Source organism: Lagopus leucura, unplaced genomic scaffold (genome assembly GCF_019238085.1).
Source record: "Lagopus leucura isolate 7727_CA_CO unplaced genomic scaffold, USGS_WTPT01 Super-Scaffold_100159, whole genome shotgun sequence".
NCBI lineage: Eukaryota > Metazoa > Chordata > Aves > Galliformes > Phasianidae > Lagopus > Lagopus leucura.
Window position 1 is genome coordinate 17,532,589 of NW_024962335.1, and position 21,438 is coordinate 17,554,026.

Here is a 21,438-nt window from a genome sequence, read left to right on the forward strand (position 1 = left end):
GACACTGTTGTATTCCTAAATAAAGCACATAACCACTAATGGTAGCTTGGCAATCTGTAGTATTCAGATATTTTAGGGGGTTGCTAGTTGCAGTCTGTAACTGTACCTCAGCCACTGAACTACTGAAGCCACCCTTTCCACTCATAGGTTCAAATGATTCCCTGGAAGGTCTGAGATTTATCAGATTTTTCTAATGGCAGGCTTCATAAGTCAGATTGAAAGATCTCAAATAGCATATGACTCAAAGCATCAACAGCTTTAAAATGTCACAAGTGAGACAGCTGGTCTTGCTAAGGGAAGGGGTGCTGACTCTGGGACAAGTGGTGTTTTAAAATGAACAGAAACAGGCGAATTTAATAAATAAAAGGAAAAAAAACTGTAAGGGAATTATGAAGGTAAAAATTCAGTGTTTAAAATGTTATTAATTGCTTTTGCAGATAGCATCCAACTGTGAAAATCTGATAGATGTGCTTATTACTCTGATGCTGCAGGAAAGTACAAAAATTAAGCATTGCATCTAATAAATATTGTTAGTGGTTAACTGCAGTTATTCTCAATCTGAGTGTTGTTGAATGCAAGCATTTAGAGTGTGAAAGTGCAGCTGTACTTTGAGCACAGCATCTTCTCACATTCCTACATATGGTAAATACAGTGTTTTATTGGGGCTGTGCTATATTTTTATGGAAATGTTTCACTGCCCTGCAATTTGTAAGTTATAATACTATTAGATGGGACATCTACTGCAAGCTCCTTCTTATCCTGTGCATTATGAAATCTGATAGCCAGAATTACTGGTGGCAAGAGATAAAAACAGCAAACAGATCAAACAGTCTCCAACTAAGAAATGACCTTAACAGCATATTGGCAACCAACATTAAGGACTCAGAGACCTGCATGGATTAGTTCTGGAGCCCTTTGTATCTCAGATTTCTGAGCTGTATGTTGATCTCTAAACCCTTCTGAATATTTCACGCTTCTGACAGCGAAGATGAATTGGTGGCCTTAATTTCCTCAGAAAAGTAATAGTTGACTAAAAGGGGCGAAGTATGATTCTTTCAGCCATATGAGAGTTGCGGTAATTCACAAATTCACATTTTGTTGTTGGAGGTGGGAGACAATGGAGGAGACTTACTCACTTAAATATTTCTGACACAGCTTACTGTCGCTGGATTATTGCGTTAAGTGCAATATTTGTTTTGGAAAGTGAAGGCTTTGCATCTAGAAGTGTTCTATATCTTAAAATGCTTTTTATTTCCTGTTTTGTTACCCCCTTTTTTTTTGTTCTTTCAAAATTGTACTTCTCTAAAAACAGTGTTTACTAGTCATTTTTACTGATAATGCCAGCAAGAAAATAGAACAGAAAGATTGAGTTGGCCAAAGAACAGTGCTGCTGTGGGTACATGCCAAACATTATTTTCTCCATTTGTAGTTGCAGCTCTATTCAGAAGCCAGTGTGGCTCTTTTGCAACTGAATAACCCCAAGGGTTTCCATGAACTGAGCAAACAAGCGAAGAAGAACATGACTATAGATGGAAAAGAATTAACGCTTAATCCTGCTTACTTACTGTGGGACCTGAGCTCCATTAGTCAGGTAGGTAAACCCTGTTACAGAATGTAAAGGTTGCAGTGTGCAGACACATACAATTAACTAATGATGAGGAGCATGGGATTTCTTTAAAAAATTTGGATGCAGTAAGGTATTTATTATGTTGTAATTAAATGCCATAAGAACACTGCCAAATTCTAAAATCAAAAAGGAGGAAGCATCATGAAGAGTGGCATTTCATTTATTAGACAACAAGGAAATTTCAATTAAAAATGTTGTCCTCTGCATGTGTTTTTATAAGGTCGTGGGCAGTAAAGTCCCAAAAAGCTTAATTGATGCTAACTGACAGATAAACAGATTGCTTGTGTGTGGGAGAGAGACAAGGTTTATTAACAAACGTGATTACCTTTTTCCCAGTATGCTTCTTAGGGTTTTATTGTGGTGGGTTTGTTTTTTGTTGTTTAGTTTAGTTTTGGGTTTTTATTTTGCACAGTGATCAGTGTTACATTTGCTGAACAAATGCTGATCACTTCTCTTCTGTAAAAAATCAAAGAAATTAAATACAGGTGTCCATAGGGAAAAGAGTTCTAATTTGAACAAGGAATAAATGCAGGAATGTTAATTTTATCAAAAGGAAAACAAACAAAATCACCAGGATAGCTCTTCCAAGATGAGATCTGAAATCTTGTTTTTTCCCTTAATAATGTCAAGTAGCATGGGTAAAGTTTCTAATAATGCTTATAGTCTCTTTTTGTAGCCAGTTAACTTGGGTTTGGGGAACTTTTGCTTATTGGTACAGTCCATGAACTCAGACTTTGATGAATAATGTAAACATGGGAAAATACAATTTATAAATGGGCGCTTAGCTGATGTAGTTGTTTTAAATGTTTTCATTTATGTTTTGCAGAATCCATATGTTGTATTAATATATATTGGAAAGGAGACTTATTTACAGTGCATAGAATTTGCAGTGAAAATTCAGTGTTAGATGATTACCATTTTTTCCTCAAGTGTCCTTTTCTAATTGGGCATGCTTCCATACTTACTCTTTATGGCAAGTTTAATTCTCAGTTTAGGAAGAGGCCATTAAGTTCTTATAAATGGAGAAGAAATGTGGTAAAAACCATTTGTTATTTACCTGAGAAATTTCTAATTTAAAATGCTTCCCTTTAAAAAACTTATGGAAATCTTTAGTTCAGCTATTTGTAGTGAATATTAGGATTAAATTAGCTGATTGCCTCCTGCCTTTTTTTTTTTTTTTTTTTAATGAAAGACCAGCAGATAATTGAAGAGCAGCTACATCACCACTCTTGCAGTATCTCTATATTAGGTGACACAGTTATATACGGTTTATGATGTGATGTGCTTGGAAGGCCCCAGTCTCTTAAAACAGCAGTTCTGAAAGATGATGTTACTGGTATGAAATGCAACTTGGCTTTTGATCAAGATCAGCAAATAATTAAGACTGATAATTCACGAGAGCAAGAGGGTGGGTTTTTTTGTTGTTTTTGTTTGGTTTTGTTTGTTGTTTTGTTTTTAACTGAGGTTCTTTCTCCAAGAGCTGGATCACATGAGGCACTGTCATCTTGCAGTGTGGTCAGCAGATGACTTAATGATGCCAAGTGGTGAGCCACTGATGTACTGTTCACCTTGACAGTTTAGTCAAGTATAATCCTCTAGAGGAATGTCAGTACTTGATCACTGTATTTTTATTTTTTTTTTAATCTCTATTACTTATGACCTGTATGGTAAAGGATTCTACTGTTATCTGGCCGGATTGGAACTTAAATGGTTTGTTTAAAATCTAAAAGATTCTTCTTTTTTAATAGTCTAAACAGGATGAAGATATTTCTGCCAGCCGTTTTGAAGATAACGAAGAGCTGAGGTATTCCTTACGGTCAATAGAGAGACATGCTCCTTGGGTGCGACATATTTTCATTGTCACTAACGGGCAGATTCCTTCCTGGCTTAACTTGGATAATCCCCGGATAACCATAGTGACCCACCAGGTAAAAACAAAAAACAAACCCCCAGAGATAAGCAACAAAAAACCTCCAACCCTGGGAGAGAAAAAACAAAGCAACAAAAAGCCACAAAACCAATCAAAAAAAACCCCACCTAACAACAATAAAGGAAAAAGCACAAAAGTACCATTAGTAAAGATTCTGTTTTGAAATGCAGTTATCCCCCTTCAGCTGAATGCTGCTTTTATTAGGAACAAAGTGACCAACTCTCCCCCTTCCCATGCACTGTTTTGTTAAACCCCAATATGTTTTAGTACTTCAGATACAGATATCTCAGGTTAAGCAGGTAACTGAAGGTATATCAACCCTTCACTGAGTTAATTTCTCCAAATACTAAGATTTCAGCCAATGTGTGCTAATTTCCTTATGAAAGTATGTTTATTAAAAAACAACAAAAAACATATGGCAAGAAAAGATAATTTGTATCCATGAACTCAGAACTAGTGCTAACCTAATAAATTTGCTGACAGGGTGGACAACAGTTGTTAAAGTGAAGAAGATGGCTCCAAAAATCAAGTAGCTACGCATTCTGCAAGGCTTATTTAAAAGAGAAAGGGAATCCTGCAAGCTTCCCAAATAAGTGAAACAACAAAAATACTCTAGTAGTTTTTTAGTACAAAATCAAGAGTAAGTTTGATCTGTGGATATGACATAGGAGCCTTGAGCACCTTAAGTGGTGACAAGATACTAATTCAGCTTCTATTGCTATCTGCTTGCTAAGTTATCTGAAAGAGATGGAAGAACGCTGTTTGAATGTTGGAACAGATTCAACTTGAAATTTTGTTCTTCCTGTACTGCACAAGTAGTATAAATACATGTACACTGGGCCTGATCCAGTAGCCAGTGAACTAGATAGTTTGTGTCTTTGCATTGAATGAGGTGCAGATTTTTGTTAAGCATCAGGCATGAAAATGGTTTTACATGGGAAAAGGAAATAGAGAAGTTTTAGTTTTTTGCTAATGTTTTCTCACTTCTTTCTTTTATATGTCTCTTCTTGTTCTTTCAGGAAATATTTCAGAATGTGAGTCACTTGCCAACCTTCAGTTCACCAGCTATTGAAAGCCACATTCATCGTATCAACGGTCTCTCTCAGAAGTTTATCTATCTCAATGACGATGTTATGTTTGGGAAGGATGTTTGGCCTGATGATTTTTACAGTCACTCTAAAGGTCAAAAGGTAAGCTCTTATGAAATAATTTTTTAGGCTTGAAACTTCTCTGTGCTAATATAGCAAAAAATGAAGAAACACTACTTGGAAAGAGAGAGAAAGGTACTATCCCTTCTCATCTTAGACCTCTAATGGATCATTATTCTTAGATGGACAATTGCTAGCAAAGGTGCCATGTGATTGTATTGTGTTGATGCTTGGATTGCAGAATTGCCTTCTGGTATTTTCTCCCTGTTTTTTTTTTTTAAATGGCATAGTAGTCCTCTGTTTGGCTTCACTTTGTAGTTTTTCTTCCACTTTCTATGTGAGCACTGGGAAGACCAATTTCATGTTTGAAAGCTGCCAACTCATCCCATGAAAAACAAATAATTCACAGGAAAATGCTCTGTTCCAAATAGATTCTTCCATGGAAATGCTGAGATCTGATGATGTTCAGACTAGTCTAATATTTAAATTTACCGTTAATAATCTCTGTTCTAGGGAACTACAATGCCTTTGCCAAATCTTTGTAGAATTATATGTAATTGTGTACTGAAAGGTAGTGCTTTTAGTGAACATGAAGTGGTTTAGTTTTTCAAAAACAAACCTATCATGACTGGGCTTAAATAAAGAAAGCAGGCTGAGGACTACAGTTCTGCATAAAGACTATGGGGTACCAGCAAAGTTTTCAACCATCAGCTTGATCTACAGGAGTAACATGGAGAAAAACTTCAAAACTTGCATACTGTTTTAAATGTGCTACAGAAATCTTGAAACAGTAACGTCTAAAGGAAAATGTATGTGGTTTTTAATGCCCTCTCAGTTGAAAATGTACATACTGACATGCCTTATTTTTATCTTGGTAATTCTAAGAATTATTTGATCAAAGAGAATCAGATGTTCAGTGTGTGCTTCTTATCTCATGACTGGTTAGTGATAAAGAAACATCTTTAGTCGTGGAAACAAATGAACTTCAGAGCTATTTTAGAGTGAAATCTCCTCCTTTATCAGATTTTTTTAAAAAAAGATAAAAATACTAATTTTCATTTGAAGATGTTTTGCAAAAGTGAATTTGGGATGTCCTGGTATGTCCTACTTCCTATTTTCAGCCATTGCTGCCATGCTCTGTAGCCAAGAGATCTCATTTAATATGAGACTTGATCTCCTTCTGTTTGAAAGGGATAACATTTATTTCGCCTGATGAAGTTCAAATGCAGTTTAAAAGTTTAACTTTGCAGACACTGAAGACACTGTATACAGAGACTAATTATTTTAAGTCTATATTCCAAGAAACAAGCTCAGCTGACTTTTATTTGACAGACCTTGGCTCAAACTGTAATATTGTTCCAGGTTTACTTGACTTGGCCTGTGCCAAACTGTGCTGAAGGATGTCCTGGTTCATGGATCAAAGATGGTTACTGTGATAAAGCCTGTAATAACTCAGCTTGTGATTGGGATGGAGGTGACTGCATTGGTAAGATGACAAGGTTAATTTAGGGCAAAAAAACCCACGCTTCCTTTTTTGTTAAAATTCTGTAATACATGATTCTCCTGTAACTTAAACAAACAAAAAATAACCTTCTGTAACAGGGGAAAAATAGTCATCCTAAATATTAAAGATAAATAAATTCACGTATACTAAAAGGTACGTAAATTGACAGCAGTGTATCAAAGGAAACCTTTTTTTTTTTTTTTTTAGCTATCAAAGTTGACTACGTGACAGAAAAATTTTTGAACCTCAGAGTCCAAATAATTTTGCACTTTCAAGGGAATTTCAGTCCTGGTTTCATTCCTTAACAAAATTGTCTGTTGTTCAGAGAACAAAACAAGTAAGAAAAGAGAGATTGGTAGATTAATTAAGAACCATGAACAGAATATCAGTATCTGAAACATTTAGTATTGCATTGTAAATTGAAGTTCTGTGGATATGGTGACAGTGTTTTGCACAGTAGTACAGGTTGTACTGTCTCCTTTCACTTTCCTATTTTTTTAATATTGCTTGCTTCATATTAAGGTGAAATTTTAAGTTGACTTTGCATTTAAATGTCTGACCAGAGTATTTGCTGGTAAGTTTATTTGCACAAGAGTTTTATGATACAGTTTAATTTTCACAGTTCTGACCCACTTTCCCTTCATGGAGGAGGCTGTCTGTACACGCTCCTCTCCTAAATTTTACTTTATGTTTTTAAAGCCACAATCAAATAAAGTAGCTATCATCACTTTTCTGATTCTGATCTGTGTTCCACTGCTTTTCCATTTTTGGATCAGTTTCCATGCCTTGAAAATCCTTAACGCTATCTGGAAGTGAACACACTGGGGTAACTTTGATTACAAGGTTCATTTTTACTTCCTTTTCTATTGAACACTTTAAATAGATATTTATTTTCATCCTTTATGAAGCTAGAGGATGATCCCCTCTCTCTTTTCCTCCCAGAAAAGCCATGATGATTGTGACGTGCAGGAAAAGTGAATCATTTGACATGAAAGCAGTCCGAGCAGTCTAAGTTCATTGTGAAGCTGCACCTAAATTCAATTTTCCAGACTGTAGGTTATGAAAATGAAGTGGGGCTTCTGCACTGAGGAAGTGATGCAGTACTGTGGGGAACTGCAGAGTCAATAATGCAAGCAGAAGTAAATCAGTTTTCTGCCTACATTTTTGAAGTTAATATAAAATACATTGCTGTTTTTGTTGCAGTTTTAAGTTGGTTTGCAAAACACTACAGTGAGATTTATATCTATATAAAATTATATAAAATAAAGATTGTGCAATTGTACACAGAGTAGTTAATTGGGTTTCAATTTTTCTGTTGATAAATAAGATTCTGCTGACTTTTCAATCCAGCTTTAACACTGTATACTAAAATGTCCTTTCCTCAGAAATAAGAATTTCAAATGATTGATCTTTGTAATTTTTCTTTTTTTCTATTTAGGTAACAGTGGAGGTAGTCGCTATGTTGCTGGTGGTGGTGCAGTAGGAGGTATAGGGAATGGACCACCATGGCAGTTTGGTGCAGGAATAAGTGGTGTTTCATACTGTAACCAAGGTTGTGCTAATTCCTGGCTAGCAGATAAATTCTGTGATCAGGCCTGCAATGTCCTCTCCTGTGGATTTGATGCTGGTGACTGTGGACAAGGTATGTAAAATACATAGCTGATAAATCTTCTCTTGAATTGCATTAGGTTTTTTTGGTTCCTTGTTCTCCAATAGTTCTAAGAGCCCAGCAGTGTTAAGAAAAAGAGCTGCCAGCAGCTGAAAGAAATAATCAGGCACTTCCTGTATTCACTAATCTAAACTTGAATTCATTTTTGCATGCTATTTTTGTTAATCAGTATTTACCAAGCATTGATAAGGTGAGGTGCTTGATGTCTTATGAAACAGCGTGCATCAAAGTCATTACCCAAGAGGCTTACACTTAAAGTGCAGAAATTATATTTCAGCTATGCAAACTGTCTTTACTCAAATGAGAACTGCTGATTTGATGATCTCATAATGGTTAAAAAAGGAAATTAAAGGACCTCTGTGATGCTGAAGGTGAGAGTTAAGCCTGACTCTGCACTCTTGCCAGAGGCAACTTTCAGTCACCTGTGGGTTCTGCTGGGGAGTGAGTTTTCTGCACGTGTCTTTTCCTTGTGTGCTGCTGGCTACAGAGGCTTTCATCTTATAATTGTGATGTTCAAATGCGTAAGCAAATGGATTTAGGATGGACTTTTGAATCTTATTGTGTTTAAGCCACGAGCTATGCCGTGAAGCAGGGGGGGGCGTCAGTAATGAATGCATGAGATTGCTATGTTTTCTCAGTGGGAAGGAAAATTTCATCTCAACGTGTCTGATTTTGGAAGTTCCAAATCAAGATGCAGGGTAGTAGTGAACAACTTTTGTAATGCGAGTGACAAAATATGACAAAAATGTAATATGAGCATGTTACTTACAACCGATACTTAATTTTCAGTGAGATGTAGTAATGAGCCAGCTAAGCTATTTATGTGGAAGGAGTGTTTTTTAGAATTACAGTTCTTTTTATAATTGCCACTAGAATGAATGCCAGGTTTATAATTCTGTTCTAGTAAACCATCATTAAATGCTAGTAAGAGATCAGAAGCCACAGTAAGTGTTCTTTCACAAAGTGGTCTCGCTGCTGGGTATATTGCACCTAAAAAAGATTGGTGGAAGAAAAGTCTCACTAGAAATTGACAGATTTATTTTTTTCCAGATCACTTTGAAGAAATGTACAAGGTGACACTTCAGCTAAATCAAACCTACTATGTTGTTCCAAAAGGCGAATGTCTGCCCTATTTCAGCTTCAGTGAAATAGCCAAGAAAGCAGTTGAGGGTTCATATAGTGATAATCCAATTATCCGACATGCTTCAGTTGCTAACAAATGGAAGACTATCCACCTCATAATGCACAGTGGCATGAATACAACTGTGATCTATTTTAATCTTACGTTTCTAAATAAAAATGATGACGAGTTTAAAATGCACGTAGCTGTTGAAGTTGATACTAGAGAGGAACCAAAACTGAATACAACTTCAATGCAAAAATCCAACTCTGATTTTAAAACAACAACAATACCAGAAGCTGAGATGATATTTGAAGATATTCCTGAAGAAAAACGCTTTCCAAGAGTCAAGAGACATCGAAATGGCACAGGAGAGAGTCTCCATGAAGAGGTGATAATACCTTTAGTGAATCCATCTCTCCTTCCTGAAAGTGTTCAACTAGCACTGCAGAACCTAGACTTAAAACTAGCAAACGGTGACATCACTCAGAAGGGATTTAACCTATCCAAGGCTGCTCTCCTGAGACCTTTTCAGTTCTTAACTACAGTAAGGAAGATTGCAGGTCTGGAAGAGAATGGAGTGCATTATAGTCTACAAGATCAGAAGAATGTAACCAGCTGGCAGAAGCCTTATGAAGATGTAAACAATGGCAAAATAGAAAAAACAAAAGCAAATGATGAATTTCTACCAAGGCTTACAGGAACAAAGGAGACTGGTGTGACAGTGAACACAAATAAACCAATTTCTAGGATAAAGCCTAAATCCACACATCCAGCCCAGAGCATAGGAAATGAAAATGAACCAAAAGATAAAGTATTGAATGCGCTTATATTAAGGGGAACCCAGAAATCAAAAAATACTGCAAATGTAGAAGCTGGAGAAGATGCAGAGGGAATGGAAGGAAAGAAAGGGCATGTACAGTTGGATACAAATATAAGAAAGGAGTTAGTGGGAAGAAAATTGCAGTCTTATGCAGGAAGTTACCAAGGCTTTTTGCCATGGGAGAAAAAGAAGTATTTCCAGGACCTTCTTGATGTGAGTATCTTACACTGTTGTCTTAGTTAAGGCAGTAGGTTAACCCTGCTTATTAGACTAGCTAAAACTGCTTATTAGAATAGTTGCATCTTTCTGCATATTGTTAATATGATTTGTAAATTTAGAATGTGACTTGCTTCTGATGCACCTGTCAAGATTTTTTGAAAGCTCTTCGAGTTTTCCTGTAAAAGCTAATTTGTTTATAATTTGGACCTCTCTCAGCTAGGTGGTAAAAGTCAAATAGCCATTTCTGTTCTGTTTCTACTGTGGGTTTTCTTGTTTATTTATTTATTTTTAAAGTCAGATTCACTTCTTTTTCAGTACATGTTGATGCGGTGATATTATTTGGACACTATAGTACTCTAAAGAAACGTTAGTTTTTTGGGGTTACACTTATACCAAAGTGGATCCAGTCCATAAAAGTATTCAAATACAAATGTGTTCTAAATGTTAAAATGAAAGTCTACCAAACTTCCACCCAAAGCATTTTGGCAGTTTTGAAAACCTCTAGAAGAGAAGATAGAGACTGTGCTTTGCAGCAACTGCTTTGCACTACTCCAAACAGGAAAGGTGGTATGTTTCTAAAAGCCTACCTCTTTCTGTTCTTCTAGGATTGGATTTTGCATGAGAAATCTCTATATTTGTAAGATCTCAACTACTACATGTGAAAAAAAAAAAAAAATAAAAGGACAGTGTTACAAATATAGCAAAAAGTGACTCAAGTGTGTATGTCAGATGTCTGAAGAAAAATAATGAATAATATCCACTATTAACTATTAATCACTTCTCTTCAGAGCATAGCAGTTTTAAGTAAGAAGTTATCTTCTATTTCTTCTATTTTTAAAGAGAAATCAGAAGAACATGAAGAAACATATTCAAAGCTTCTCTTTCCATTTTCACCTCTTAAAAAAGAACCGGCACCTGCCTGAAATGTCAACTTTCCTATGTGTTTTATGCTTTTGATCTTTGTTGATAATATAACTTTAATGTATGCTTATCTTGCTGTTTAGGAGGAAGAGTCATTACTCAAAGAAATGTCATACTTTACTGATGGTAGACATCTTGGAAGGCAGCTGAAAGATACATTTGCTGATTCCCTTCGATATGTAAATAAGCTTTTAAACAGTAAATTTGGATTTACATCTCGGAAAGTCCCTGCTCATATGCCTCACATGATTGACCGCACTGTTATGCAAGAGCTGCAGGACATGTGAGTATGTCTTTCGTTGGAGATGCACGTAACTAGATAATTCTGTATTTCTGTTAATTCTTTGTTATATTTACTTCTAATGTGTTAATAGCTATTCATAAAAATCATATTTTGGAAAGGGAAACATGCTGGTTGTGTTAAGCTAAGGAGACTTTTGAGAACCTTTTAAAAATTTAGATGAAAATTTGTTTTCAGATGAGCAATGTTTTACCAGAAACCAGTGTATTAACTTATCCTTTTATGTAGGTTTCCTGAGGAGTTTGACAAGACATCATTTCACAAAGTGCGGCACTCAGAAGATATGCAGTTTGCTTTTTCGTATTTCTACTATCTTATGAGTGCAGTTCAGCCACTGAATGTTTCTCAGATCTTCGATGAGGTTGATACAGACCAGTCAGGGATTTTGTCTGACCGAGAGATTCGCACGCTGGCCACAAGAATCCATGAACTACCATTAAGTTTGCAGGTATTTTCCTCAGTAATAACTATTCGAGTAACTTAATTTCTGAAATCCAAAACTGTTACAATAAAATGAATAAAATCTTTACTTATCCTTTCTTTAACATTGGTAACATCTGGGAATTCTTAAATTTTAGCTGGAGAATGCAGAGTTACTTTCTATTTCTTTATGGACCATTCTTCTATGGACTCAACAATTAAGTTGAGTTCTAGCAACATCACAAAAATTGGTGACTGGTATCCTGAGAACAAGGAAGTGTGTAGTATGAATTTGTGAGAAAAAACGTTCACTGCTAAAATGCAGCATGAAGTGTGGGATTCTGTTGTGCTTACTCTTGGTCTTGCGCATAGTTTATAAAACAAAACAAAACAAAAAACAACCACATTCTTGACTGTAAAACTTGTACCCTAAAGAAAGATGCAAGGAAAAGGGCAGCAAAGAAATGGTGTTACTGGTAAATACTATGACCATATAAATGATTCACATTTCTGTTTTTCTGGGAAACTGGTAAGAAAAGAGACATAGTTTTCTTGTGTCTTGTGCTCTTAGATTCAGTTGATAGAGAATGGTGTACTTCTGCTTTACTGAGAGGGATCGGGCACATATCAATAACGTCCTTGAAATGACATACATAGCTGTAATACATCTCTGCTTTAATGTGTTCCTGGCCAGTACTTTAATCAGAAAATCTTCCTTTCAGTTTATTTTTTTTGGTTGCTTGTTCTGTGATTTAATATGCCACCCCTGTATTGGGAATTCTCTGTTCTCCTTTATATTATCTCTATAGGTGTGTTGTGATCTCAGTTCAACCAAGCATCATTTGCTTCACTGAAACATATGGGAAGTCCTATTAACTTTAGTAGTTAATGTACTGGGGTCTGCTAATGTGTTTTTTTTTTTTTTTTCCCCATAGTAGTTTGGAAACATTTTATGTATATAACATTAAATATGTGCATCCTTGACTTCAGGACTATCGCAATGAGAAAGCAATATTATCTTTTTTTTTTTTTCCTCTTCCGTTTCTGATAGGATTTGACAGGTCTGGAACAAATGCTAATAAATTGTTCGAAATCTCTTCCTGCTAACATCACTCAGATCCATGTCATTCCACCAACTCAGGAAGCATATTATGATCCCAATCTGGTAAGGGATGTTGGTCCTAAAAGGTGTTTGATTTCTTTCTTAAGCAAGTAGTTACTGTGCTTGAAATGTTGGTGTGATTTCTAAAAGGAAATTATTCACAAAAATTTCTCCTAATGTGTGTATATTAAATATTTAAATATGAAAGTTCTACAAGCTACTTTTAAAACTGTTAAAATTTCCTTCAAAAACAGAAAAGCTGAGCTTTAAAATTTTATGATATATGGGATTTAAAAAGTCATCCTTGTTAAGAAAATTCAGTATTGTGAACCAAAAAGACAGTATGTATAATACTTTCCTGACTAGAACTTTCTGATAAATAGCACATAGGACATCATTCAAACAGACTTAAAAATCACTTGAAAATCTTCAGAGCCATCCTTCCTAATTCAGAGGCTTCTAAGTAACACCTTTTAACCTTTAAAGATTGAAGGCTTTGGACAAGAAATTCATTAAGGATTTATATCCTGAATTTCTATTTTGGTTGTTAAATTCTCATTGAAATTTATGGGAATTTAGGAATTTATAGTATTTAGATCTGGCACTTAGATCTACATTTTTTTTTGCAGTGATAATTTAATTCCTGCCTCAGTCCATGCTTTTGAAAAACATGTGTGCATGAGCTTTGCTAAGTTCATCATGCTTTATACTTTAAAACCAGCACTGTATCAAAGCTAAAATAATTTTGAGTATAGGTCAAGAGCAACCATTGGATATCCCCCAACACATGCAAACCAGAAGCACAGGGTTCTGAAGTGTTTGTGTAGGTAAATGCATATGGAGCATTGACTATTGATTGGCCTTGTTTTTTATGACACTGAACACCTATCCTGTCTTGGTTTCTTGATCATATCATGTTACAAGGTTTTAAAAATATTTTTTCTCTAAGTATAAAGTTCAGCAAAACTGTATAAAATCATTGTGTCAGCTCGGTTTGATGAAATTAAAGTGTGGATTTGAGAATTCTGCATAATATGAGGATGTTACCTTTCTTTGTTTTGCCTCTTTACTTGCCTCTTTGACTTCTAATTAAGTTTGCAAAATTTTGTGAAAATAAACTTTTAAAGAGGCTGCCATGAGTTTGTTTTCAGACAGGATTAAAAATAAGTCTCAAATGACAAATTATTAAAATCTTGGAGAGTAAGTAAAATATTATGAATGTAAGCACTAATGCCTGATATACAAATTTTAAATGTTAAAATAGTCACAAAAATGTGTTAGTGTTTAGCACAGAAGTCTTTTTTTTTTTTTTTTTTTTTTTTTGCTTCTGTTGTCTGCAACAGATAAATTTCTAGGAGTGTTTTATTACCTTAGAAATGTCCTCTTAGAACAGGGATTTTTATTTCCCAGAGTTGTTTGATGATAAAAGTAGATAAAATTGTCATGATGGAAATACAGTTAATGTGTATCATCTGTTCTGCAGAGTGCCTGGCCACTACTGTGGTTTCCACTGGAGGAATTTTAAAAGGAGCTGTGAAATGAGCTACAATTTCTGAATATTGTTCTGAGGATGAAATCTAGACAGTGTATCAGTATGATTTTTCTCAACAGGTGATCAAGAAACAGTATTATTTCTTTGTTCCAGGAGAATAAAGAATAAATAGTTCTTCCCAGCTATAATGTAACTTTCTAGAATGCATCCCCTTATAACAGGCTTCATAAATACTTCAGTAATCTATAAACTAAGCCATATTTTCTTCCAGCCTCCGGTGACTAAAAACCTAGTGACTAATTGCAAACCTGTGACTGACAGAATTCGTAAGGCATACAAGGACAAAAACAAATATAGGTATGTTATGGCTCTGTGAAAATCAATACTAGCTTTTGTAGAGTAATAAAAAGAGGTATAAATACATAAAGTCCAAACATTCTGTATTAAATTAAAGTGAGCTAACACTAAAGTGGAACTGAAGAAACATAGTGATAACTGCTTATAATTATTTATCTTGCGGAATGATGTGTTTGTTTTTCCATAGTTTATTTAGTAGACTAAAGATTTCCACTGTACATGTTGGCCCAGACCCCAGCTTGCAGTACTCTAGTAAGAAGCTGGAGCATTCCAAGACAGCTACATAAATTGATAATATACAATCAGTGAGGGCAATTAGAGCAGCAGAGAAAGGCAGAAAGAGATTTTCCTGTGCTTTGAAATTCTATGTTGTAAATCTGCTTGATTTTCTATTAAAGCTTGAAAAATACATAAATATCTGTAACTGCTTTGTACTTTTCCTGCAAGAAGTAAAACAAAACAAAAAGCCCTAATTTCCATCCCCTTTTGGAAAAAGCTGACCAAACCATGACTTAGGATTGTTTGAATAATTGTACATTAGCAGACCTGCCTAAAATCTAGATTGTGTATGATCTTTGCTCTTTGAAACCTGAAAACCAGTTTGCTGGCATAGAGCTTGTAGACCTCTCTTGTCCAATGCCTTACCAGCAGGTCGGATGGGAAGAGTGCTGGGGCTCTTCTGAAGCATGCATTTGCCCCAGGAGCAGTGACAATGTCAAGTAAATCTGTAGAATTAAGGTTACAGGTGTCGCTTAGGGCAGCATTTGGGCATTGTTATCTGATCGTTTATAGTACCTCAAGCTGTGTTGTGTGCTCTGTAAGAGAGCGGAAAGAAATCAAATGTCACATTCTAATGAAGATTGGGCAGTTTGATTAGAAGTAAGTTGTAAGACTATTAGTATTTATTGAATCTGACTTCAAGCTGTTTTAAATAATGCATAAATATTTTAATAAGGTTTGAAATCATGGGAGAAGAGGAAATTGCCTTCAAAATGATTCGCACAAACGTGTCTCATGTAGTTGGTCAGCTGGATGACATACGAAAAAATCCCAGGTATCCTGTTTTGTAATTTGTACACTACGGGTCATCTATTTAATTTCTGTTATTATCTATCTAAAACATTGAACATACAGAAATACTAATTATATATACATATTATAATAATATAATTATTTTTGAGGCTTTTGTTTTTGCCATTCTGGAGTTTACACAATTCATATTGCAGAAAATTTTTGTTATGGGAAAAAATATTTTGATCTGTTTTACGTAGCAATATTAAAAAAAGAAGTTTTTTTAATTGTTAAATCTGTTTTGTATATCCACTATGATTTCATGCTCTGTTACAACATAGCAAGAGGTCTTAAACATTTTTTTAATATTTAGTGAGAAGTGATCCAGAGCAGGAAGTTAGTCCTTTGTTTCCTCTACAACGTAGTGATAAAGCATTTAGATGCTCAAATCTGAGAGCTGATTTTCACAGTGCAACTTCTGCATTCCTGGGTCTAATGAACTGCCAGCCTGAGGGAGCCTGCCTGGGATAGTCCGGGGTAAATCCTCAGATACTGTAGACATCTGATTGCCATAACCAGATACTCTGCGTAGGATCACCATAGCCAGCTATGCTTCAAAAGGGAAGGCATATTTTGCTTTTCTCAGATGTGGCAACTCAGTTCATTGCATGAAATTGTCTAGAGCAGGGTTACCAATTATGCTGCATTCATTGCAGTCTGAGGAAAAGCAGTAATGTCCTCAGTAGGCAAATTAATGTGCTCTAGAGTTTTCCTTACATCCAGCTTCACATAGCAAGCCTGAACTTTACTCTGCTCTTTGAAAGAGCACACTGTGCTATAGAGAATGCAGCTGACCAGAACCACTTCTTCACAAAGATTAGCAATTGCAAAGTCATCAGATACAATTTTACCCTCTGGGGAAAATGTAAGGTCTTGTGCCTCACAGTATAAATAAAGCACATAACCTTGCCCATATGGGGAAAGGGGAATTTTTGTCATCAAGTACCAGGTCAGAATGGCCAAGGGTACATAGCAGCCTAGCAAACTAGCTGCTGCTCTAACTTCAGCAGTTTTCAGTAATGTAGATGCTTGGGTGTTTCTTCTATGAGAAATAACTCTCTGTAAGACACTTTATTGGGAGCATGTTTATTTGGTCATAGTGATTTCCACATGAATACTATTCCTATTGTTTGTATTTTGGCTGATTATGTGAACTAAGTTTGGGTTCTCTGATTCAGGTCATGTTACAGTCATTTTTATAGTTTTCTCAAAAACTGAAAGCCTGAGGACCAATCTTTGCCTTTCCCTATACGTCTTCTAATTTTTTTTTGTTGAGCTTCTCTGAAGAATGTAGCATATATGGTAAAATATTAATAACTTAGTATATTTACATCCTATAATAGATGTAAAATTTATTATTTAAGATAACTAACTCATGGTAACTCTATGTTAAAACTATGAAAGAATTATCGAGATAATAATCCTTCTAATCTGCTGTCTACATCTAGTGTTAGGCTTTGAGATGATGCACACTAGTGCCCATTAGATGGCAACATTAATATAAATAGAAGAGAGAGAGCTGTAGCTCATCAATGGACTCCTCAGAGTTTCTGAATCACTGTTAGCCTCGATGTACTCTGAATTGCAATCAAGTTAATTTAAAATAATGCAGCAATAAGGAAGTTATCAGTATCAAATATATCAATTTGGTTTTAAAGGTTTATGTTCTTGTCTTGCCAATACCTTTGCCATATTATCAAAGGAAATAGTCTAACAAAGCATTTTTCTTTTCTAGAAAATTTGTTTGCTTAAATGATAACATTGATCACAATCATAAGGATGCTCAGACAGTGAAAGCGGTGCTTAGGGATTTTTATGAATCAATGTTTCCTATTCCTTCCCAATTTGAACTGCCAAGAGAATATCGGAATCGTTTCCTTCATATGCATGAACTCCAGGAATGGTATGTTAGACAGATTCTTTTCAGGCTATTGCAGTGTACTAGTATATGATTATAGAGCATATTGGTACAAGCCCTTTTTTGTCCCAGTGTTGTTGTGAAGGAGTTAACAGTGAGGATGACATGAAAATATTTAAATGGATTAAAACTTCAGATTTGCAGGATTTGGATTTTCCTGTTCTGAGTTGTTAATGCTTCACTGATTGTTCACAAGTCATTTAAAACAAAGTGTTTTTTTTTTAATTAAAAAAATCAAGAATTGTGGATTTTTTAAATGTGAAAAATCCAGAACTGTTTAGAATGTGTATGGCACAAACGTAATATAAATTCTGCTATTATTGCTAAGTAACTTTTTCAAGATGTTAGAAATAATTTAAAGCTGTTTAATGATTATCAGAGGAGATACTCGTGCATCTTTCATATTTTTATTTAATGTGTGAAATTTTAATGTGCTTTCCCCGTGCCATGTTACAAACGATATTTAATTTAGAAATTGAGTGAGTTGATTTGGGAATATAAACAAAAGGTCATCAGGTATAGCGATTAAAAATGAAACAAGAAGAGTAGTAGAATAATTTTGTTGCTGATCAATGAGTTATGAGAAGTATCTCCCTGTGAGGAAGGAGAAAATATTAGAGTATGAGAAGTACTGTAGGTGACAAGAATTGGGTGTGCACTGTAGTGCTACAAGTCCTGTTGTAGCAGAGGGAGTGGAGGGTAAACTGAATTCAGCAGTTAGCTGTATAAACTTTGGCTGGAGTATTAGAAGTATTCTTGGCTCTGTTTTTGAGGACCACCACCAGGACTGTTAGCTTCAGAAGGCAGCTTATTACTTTTTGTGGTTGAAACAAATTTCTGCTGGGATGGTGGAAAGCATGTTGAAGTGCTGGTAGAAATCCTGTTTTTCAGATAAGTTTTCTACCTTTATCATGTATGGTAATCATTTTTGGTTTAGGAACCAACGTAACTAAAGAAGATTAACAGTAGTTTCAATATTAAGTTGAAAGCAAGGAAAGTAAAGAAATATGCAGAACTTGAGCTATGAGCAGTAAATAAGCATTTTGCTTCTTATTTACCCATTAACTTGTGTTATTACAAAAACATTTTATTTTCTTTTCCTGTTTCATGGTAACCCTTTGAAGTTTATATCTGATTTATAATACATGAAACTCTGTTTCCATCTTTCTGCAGGAGGGCATATAGAGACAAGCTGAAATTCTGGACCCACTGTGTTCTCGTAACACTTATTGTATTTACAGTCATCTCATTTTTTGCTGAACAGGTAAAAATTGTATCTTATCAAAACTATAACGTTTAATACGTTTTTTTGTACCTTCAGGGTACTTTAAGATGGATTTTTTAATAGAATAGCTAGAATTTTTATTAGTAAAATGATATGCAAATGGTGATTAGGTTGCTTCAACTTTTAAGCTGTCATGTTGGCATTCTTAGAGTAAGTATGACTACACTTGTGGGGGGAAGGAGAATTGTGTTCTCTTTTCAGGTGTCTTGTGACGATCAAGTACGTCAGAATGTGCTAAATTTGGGAATTCAAAATCAGTAATTGTTTCTGAAAGTCTTGGTCTATTGAAACATATTGTTTGTAGTGCAAAGTTACTAAGAAGAAAACCTGAGTAATAGCAATACCCTAGTCCTGGGAAGATCTTAAGGCATTTTAGGAGACTAATCCAATCTCATACTTTGAATCAGACACAAAGAGAAAAAAAAAAACCTCCCATTCTGCAAGCACAAAATGGTTTTCTTGAACATATTAACCCTGCAATACATAGAGGGAGACAATGGAACAAATCACATGGGTAATTCTTTGCAGGTTGGGGCCTTAAGTAACCCTTTCCGTGGTCTGATGAAGAGGGTGTAATTCTTGAAAGGTTGGCTTTTGAATTTTTTTTCCCTCCACTTGTAACTTTTGCATGAATCTTTCCCTTAATTTTCAGCCTTCTGTATACATTGAAAACTCACCCTGCGTTAGTAACTTTATTTTGGAAGGGAGTATTCAACTCAGTAGGACAGCTAGGTATGTAAATACTACCAGCTTTGTGTTCATCTTCTAGAAACTGAATGTAGCCTGCTTATGTTTATGTAAATTAACTTCAAATAATCAGAATATACGTATACTGTGTTTTTCACTTTCTGCTTGTATTCTGATTATTGAGAAATATGTATGTGTAACAGATGAATTTGAGTAAATAACTCTTTCTTCCTGTGCAGTGGAAAAAAAAAAAGACAGTATTGACTGAATTACCATGGATGACAAAGATTCTATGGTTTCTAGGATGAAAGACTAACCAGCTGTGTACCTCTGTCCTAGAAGGGAACTAAATACTGTATTTTCTTCTTCTCAGCTAATCGCACTTAAACGAAAGATTTTTCCAAGAAGGAGGATCCAAAAGGAAGATGGTCATGAACGAATCAAAGTGTAGAAGAGCTTTATTTTGGAGATCAGACTACCTCAAGATGTGATAAGCATTTAAAATCTCTCTCGCATAAGTGTCTTTTATGGTTTGATATTTAACTGAGTTGATATGAAGAAAAAAAAATCATGCATCTACATTTATAATCTCTGCAGTACTCTATGATATACAAGCTGCTGAACTGTGACAGAAAGCTAAACAAAAATGGCAGGAGCCTGTATATAGGCAAATTTCAAGTGATCTTACTTTACAAATGTTGGTTCATGGCCATGCTATCCTTTTTTATAAAAAGGGTTACCTAAAGAAATGTAGCTGCATTTATTGCAGTGGATGTTGCCAACTACATATAATGTTGGAAGGCAGAGTTGTTTGGGATGAGCTTAACAGAACCTTGATCTTGCATTCCGAAAGATTTCTGCAGAATTCTGTCACTGCTTTCTTTTTTTTTCCTCCAGCCCTATGGGAATTACTTAATTTGTCATTTACCCTTAGTCTACATTTAATGCCATTGGCATTCCTTAAAGCACAGTGACAATTCACTCCCCCCAATTTGTAGTATTTAATTGGGATTTCGAAGAAATGCATGCTAATAAGAATACATGGTAACAGAACAGGTAATGGTTATTTTAAAATTACTTTACGTTTTGTCTGATTTATTATATTCCAAAGAATACAGTGGGTGTTGTATCTTGATTACAAAGAGAGGGTTGTAATCAAGTGAAAGTGATTAAGTTATATTGTTTTAAAAGCACTGTAAATATGACAACAAAAGTGCCTCTCTATCTGAATGGGTAATGAACTGCTTTAATGTAGCAATGTGTGGGAGCAATGTTTCACTTCATAAAACAATATTTATACTGACAAATGAAGCTTTGTGGTTGTTTTTTTTTCTAAGTTTCACAGGACTTAGCCCTGTATTTGTTTGAGACATCAGACTGGTATGATTTTATGTGGGGGGAAAAAGATACTTTTCAGACAGAACTTTCTGGTGGTGTATCTTCATTGTACTAGCAGTATTCAAAGAATGCTTCTTCTTTTTTTTTTTTTTTTTTTTTTTGTAATTGGGTGTACAAAATGTATGTGCATATGTATTGTAAAATACTTGGTTTGCTTTGAAATCAACTAAAATGTGATGAAAGGTTTGTCTGTTTCTGTTTTGGAGTACAATGAAACTCGCTCATTTTGATAAAATAGCCATTAATGCTTATAAATCCTTGTGGTACTTATTTTCTTAAAACTTCCCAACAGTAATAATTTTAATATTAATTTGATGCATGAATGGGTACTCAAAGTACAGTCAAACTTCCCGACGCTGTAAAATGCGCTTTTAATTTAGGGTTATATTTTGTGCTGCCGCTACTTAATACGCTGGAACGTGCAGAAACAGTGGAAGCCACTGCTA

The 21,438-nt window shown here is 35.1% G+C and overlaps 1 protein-coding gene across 4 annotated transcripts in view; it reads left to right on the plus strand.

The window, feature by feature from the left end:
• GNPTAB (N-acetylglucosamine-1-phosphate transferase subunits alpha and beta) overlaps window positions 1-20,901 on the plus strand; it is a 39,540-nt gene extending 18,639 nt beyond the window's left edge. For 2 of the 4 annotated variants that reach the window (XM_042890269.1, XM_042890272.1), the window contains exons 8-22: window positions 1,430-1,591; window positions 3,376-3,555; window positions 4,577-4,747; window positions 6,068-6,191; window positions 7,648-7,851; window positions 8,929-10,034; window positions 11,045-11,244; window positions 11,491-11,710; window positions 12,734-12,847; window positions 14,548-14,633; window positions 15,589-15,687; window positions 17,440-17,607; window positions 18,796-18,886; window positions 19,560-19,639; window positions 19,968-20,901. In XM_042890269.1, coding sequence (XP_042746203.1) covers window positions 1,430-1,591; window positions 3,376-3,555; window positions 4,577-4,747; window positions 6,068-6,191; window positions 7,648-7,851; window positions 8,929-10,034; window positions 11,045-11,244; window positions 11,491-11,710; window positions 12,734-12,847; window positions 14,548-14,633; window positions 15,589-15,687; window positions 17,440-17,607; window positions 18,796-18,886; window positions 19,560-19,639; window positions 19,968-19,971 — 3,009 coding nt within the window. In that variant the 3' untranslated portion in view covers window positions 19,972-20,901. Of the gene's footprint in view, window positions 1-1,429; window positions 1,592-3,375; window positions 3,556-4,576; window positions 4,748-6,067; window positions 6,192-7,647; window positions 7,852-8,928; window positions 10,035-11,044; window positions 11,245-11,490; window positions 11,711-12,733; window positions 12,848-14,547; window positions 14,634-15,588; window positions 15,688-17,439; window positions 17,608-18,795; window positions 18,887-19,435; window positions 19,494-19,559; window positions 19,640-19,967 lie in introns of all 4 variants that reach the window. The other 2 variants (XM_042890271.1, XM_042890270.1) reach the window with 2 other exon arrangements.
• Window positions 20,902-21,438: the final 537 nt, after the last annotated feature.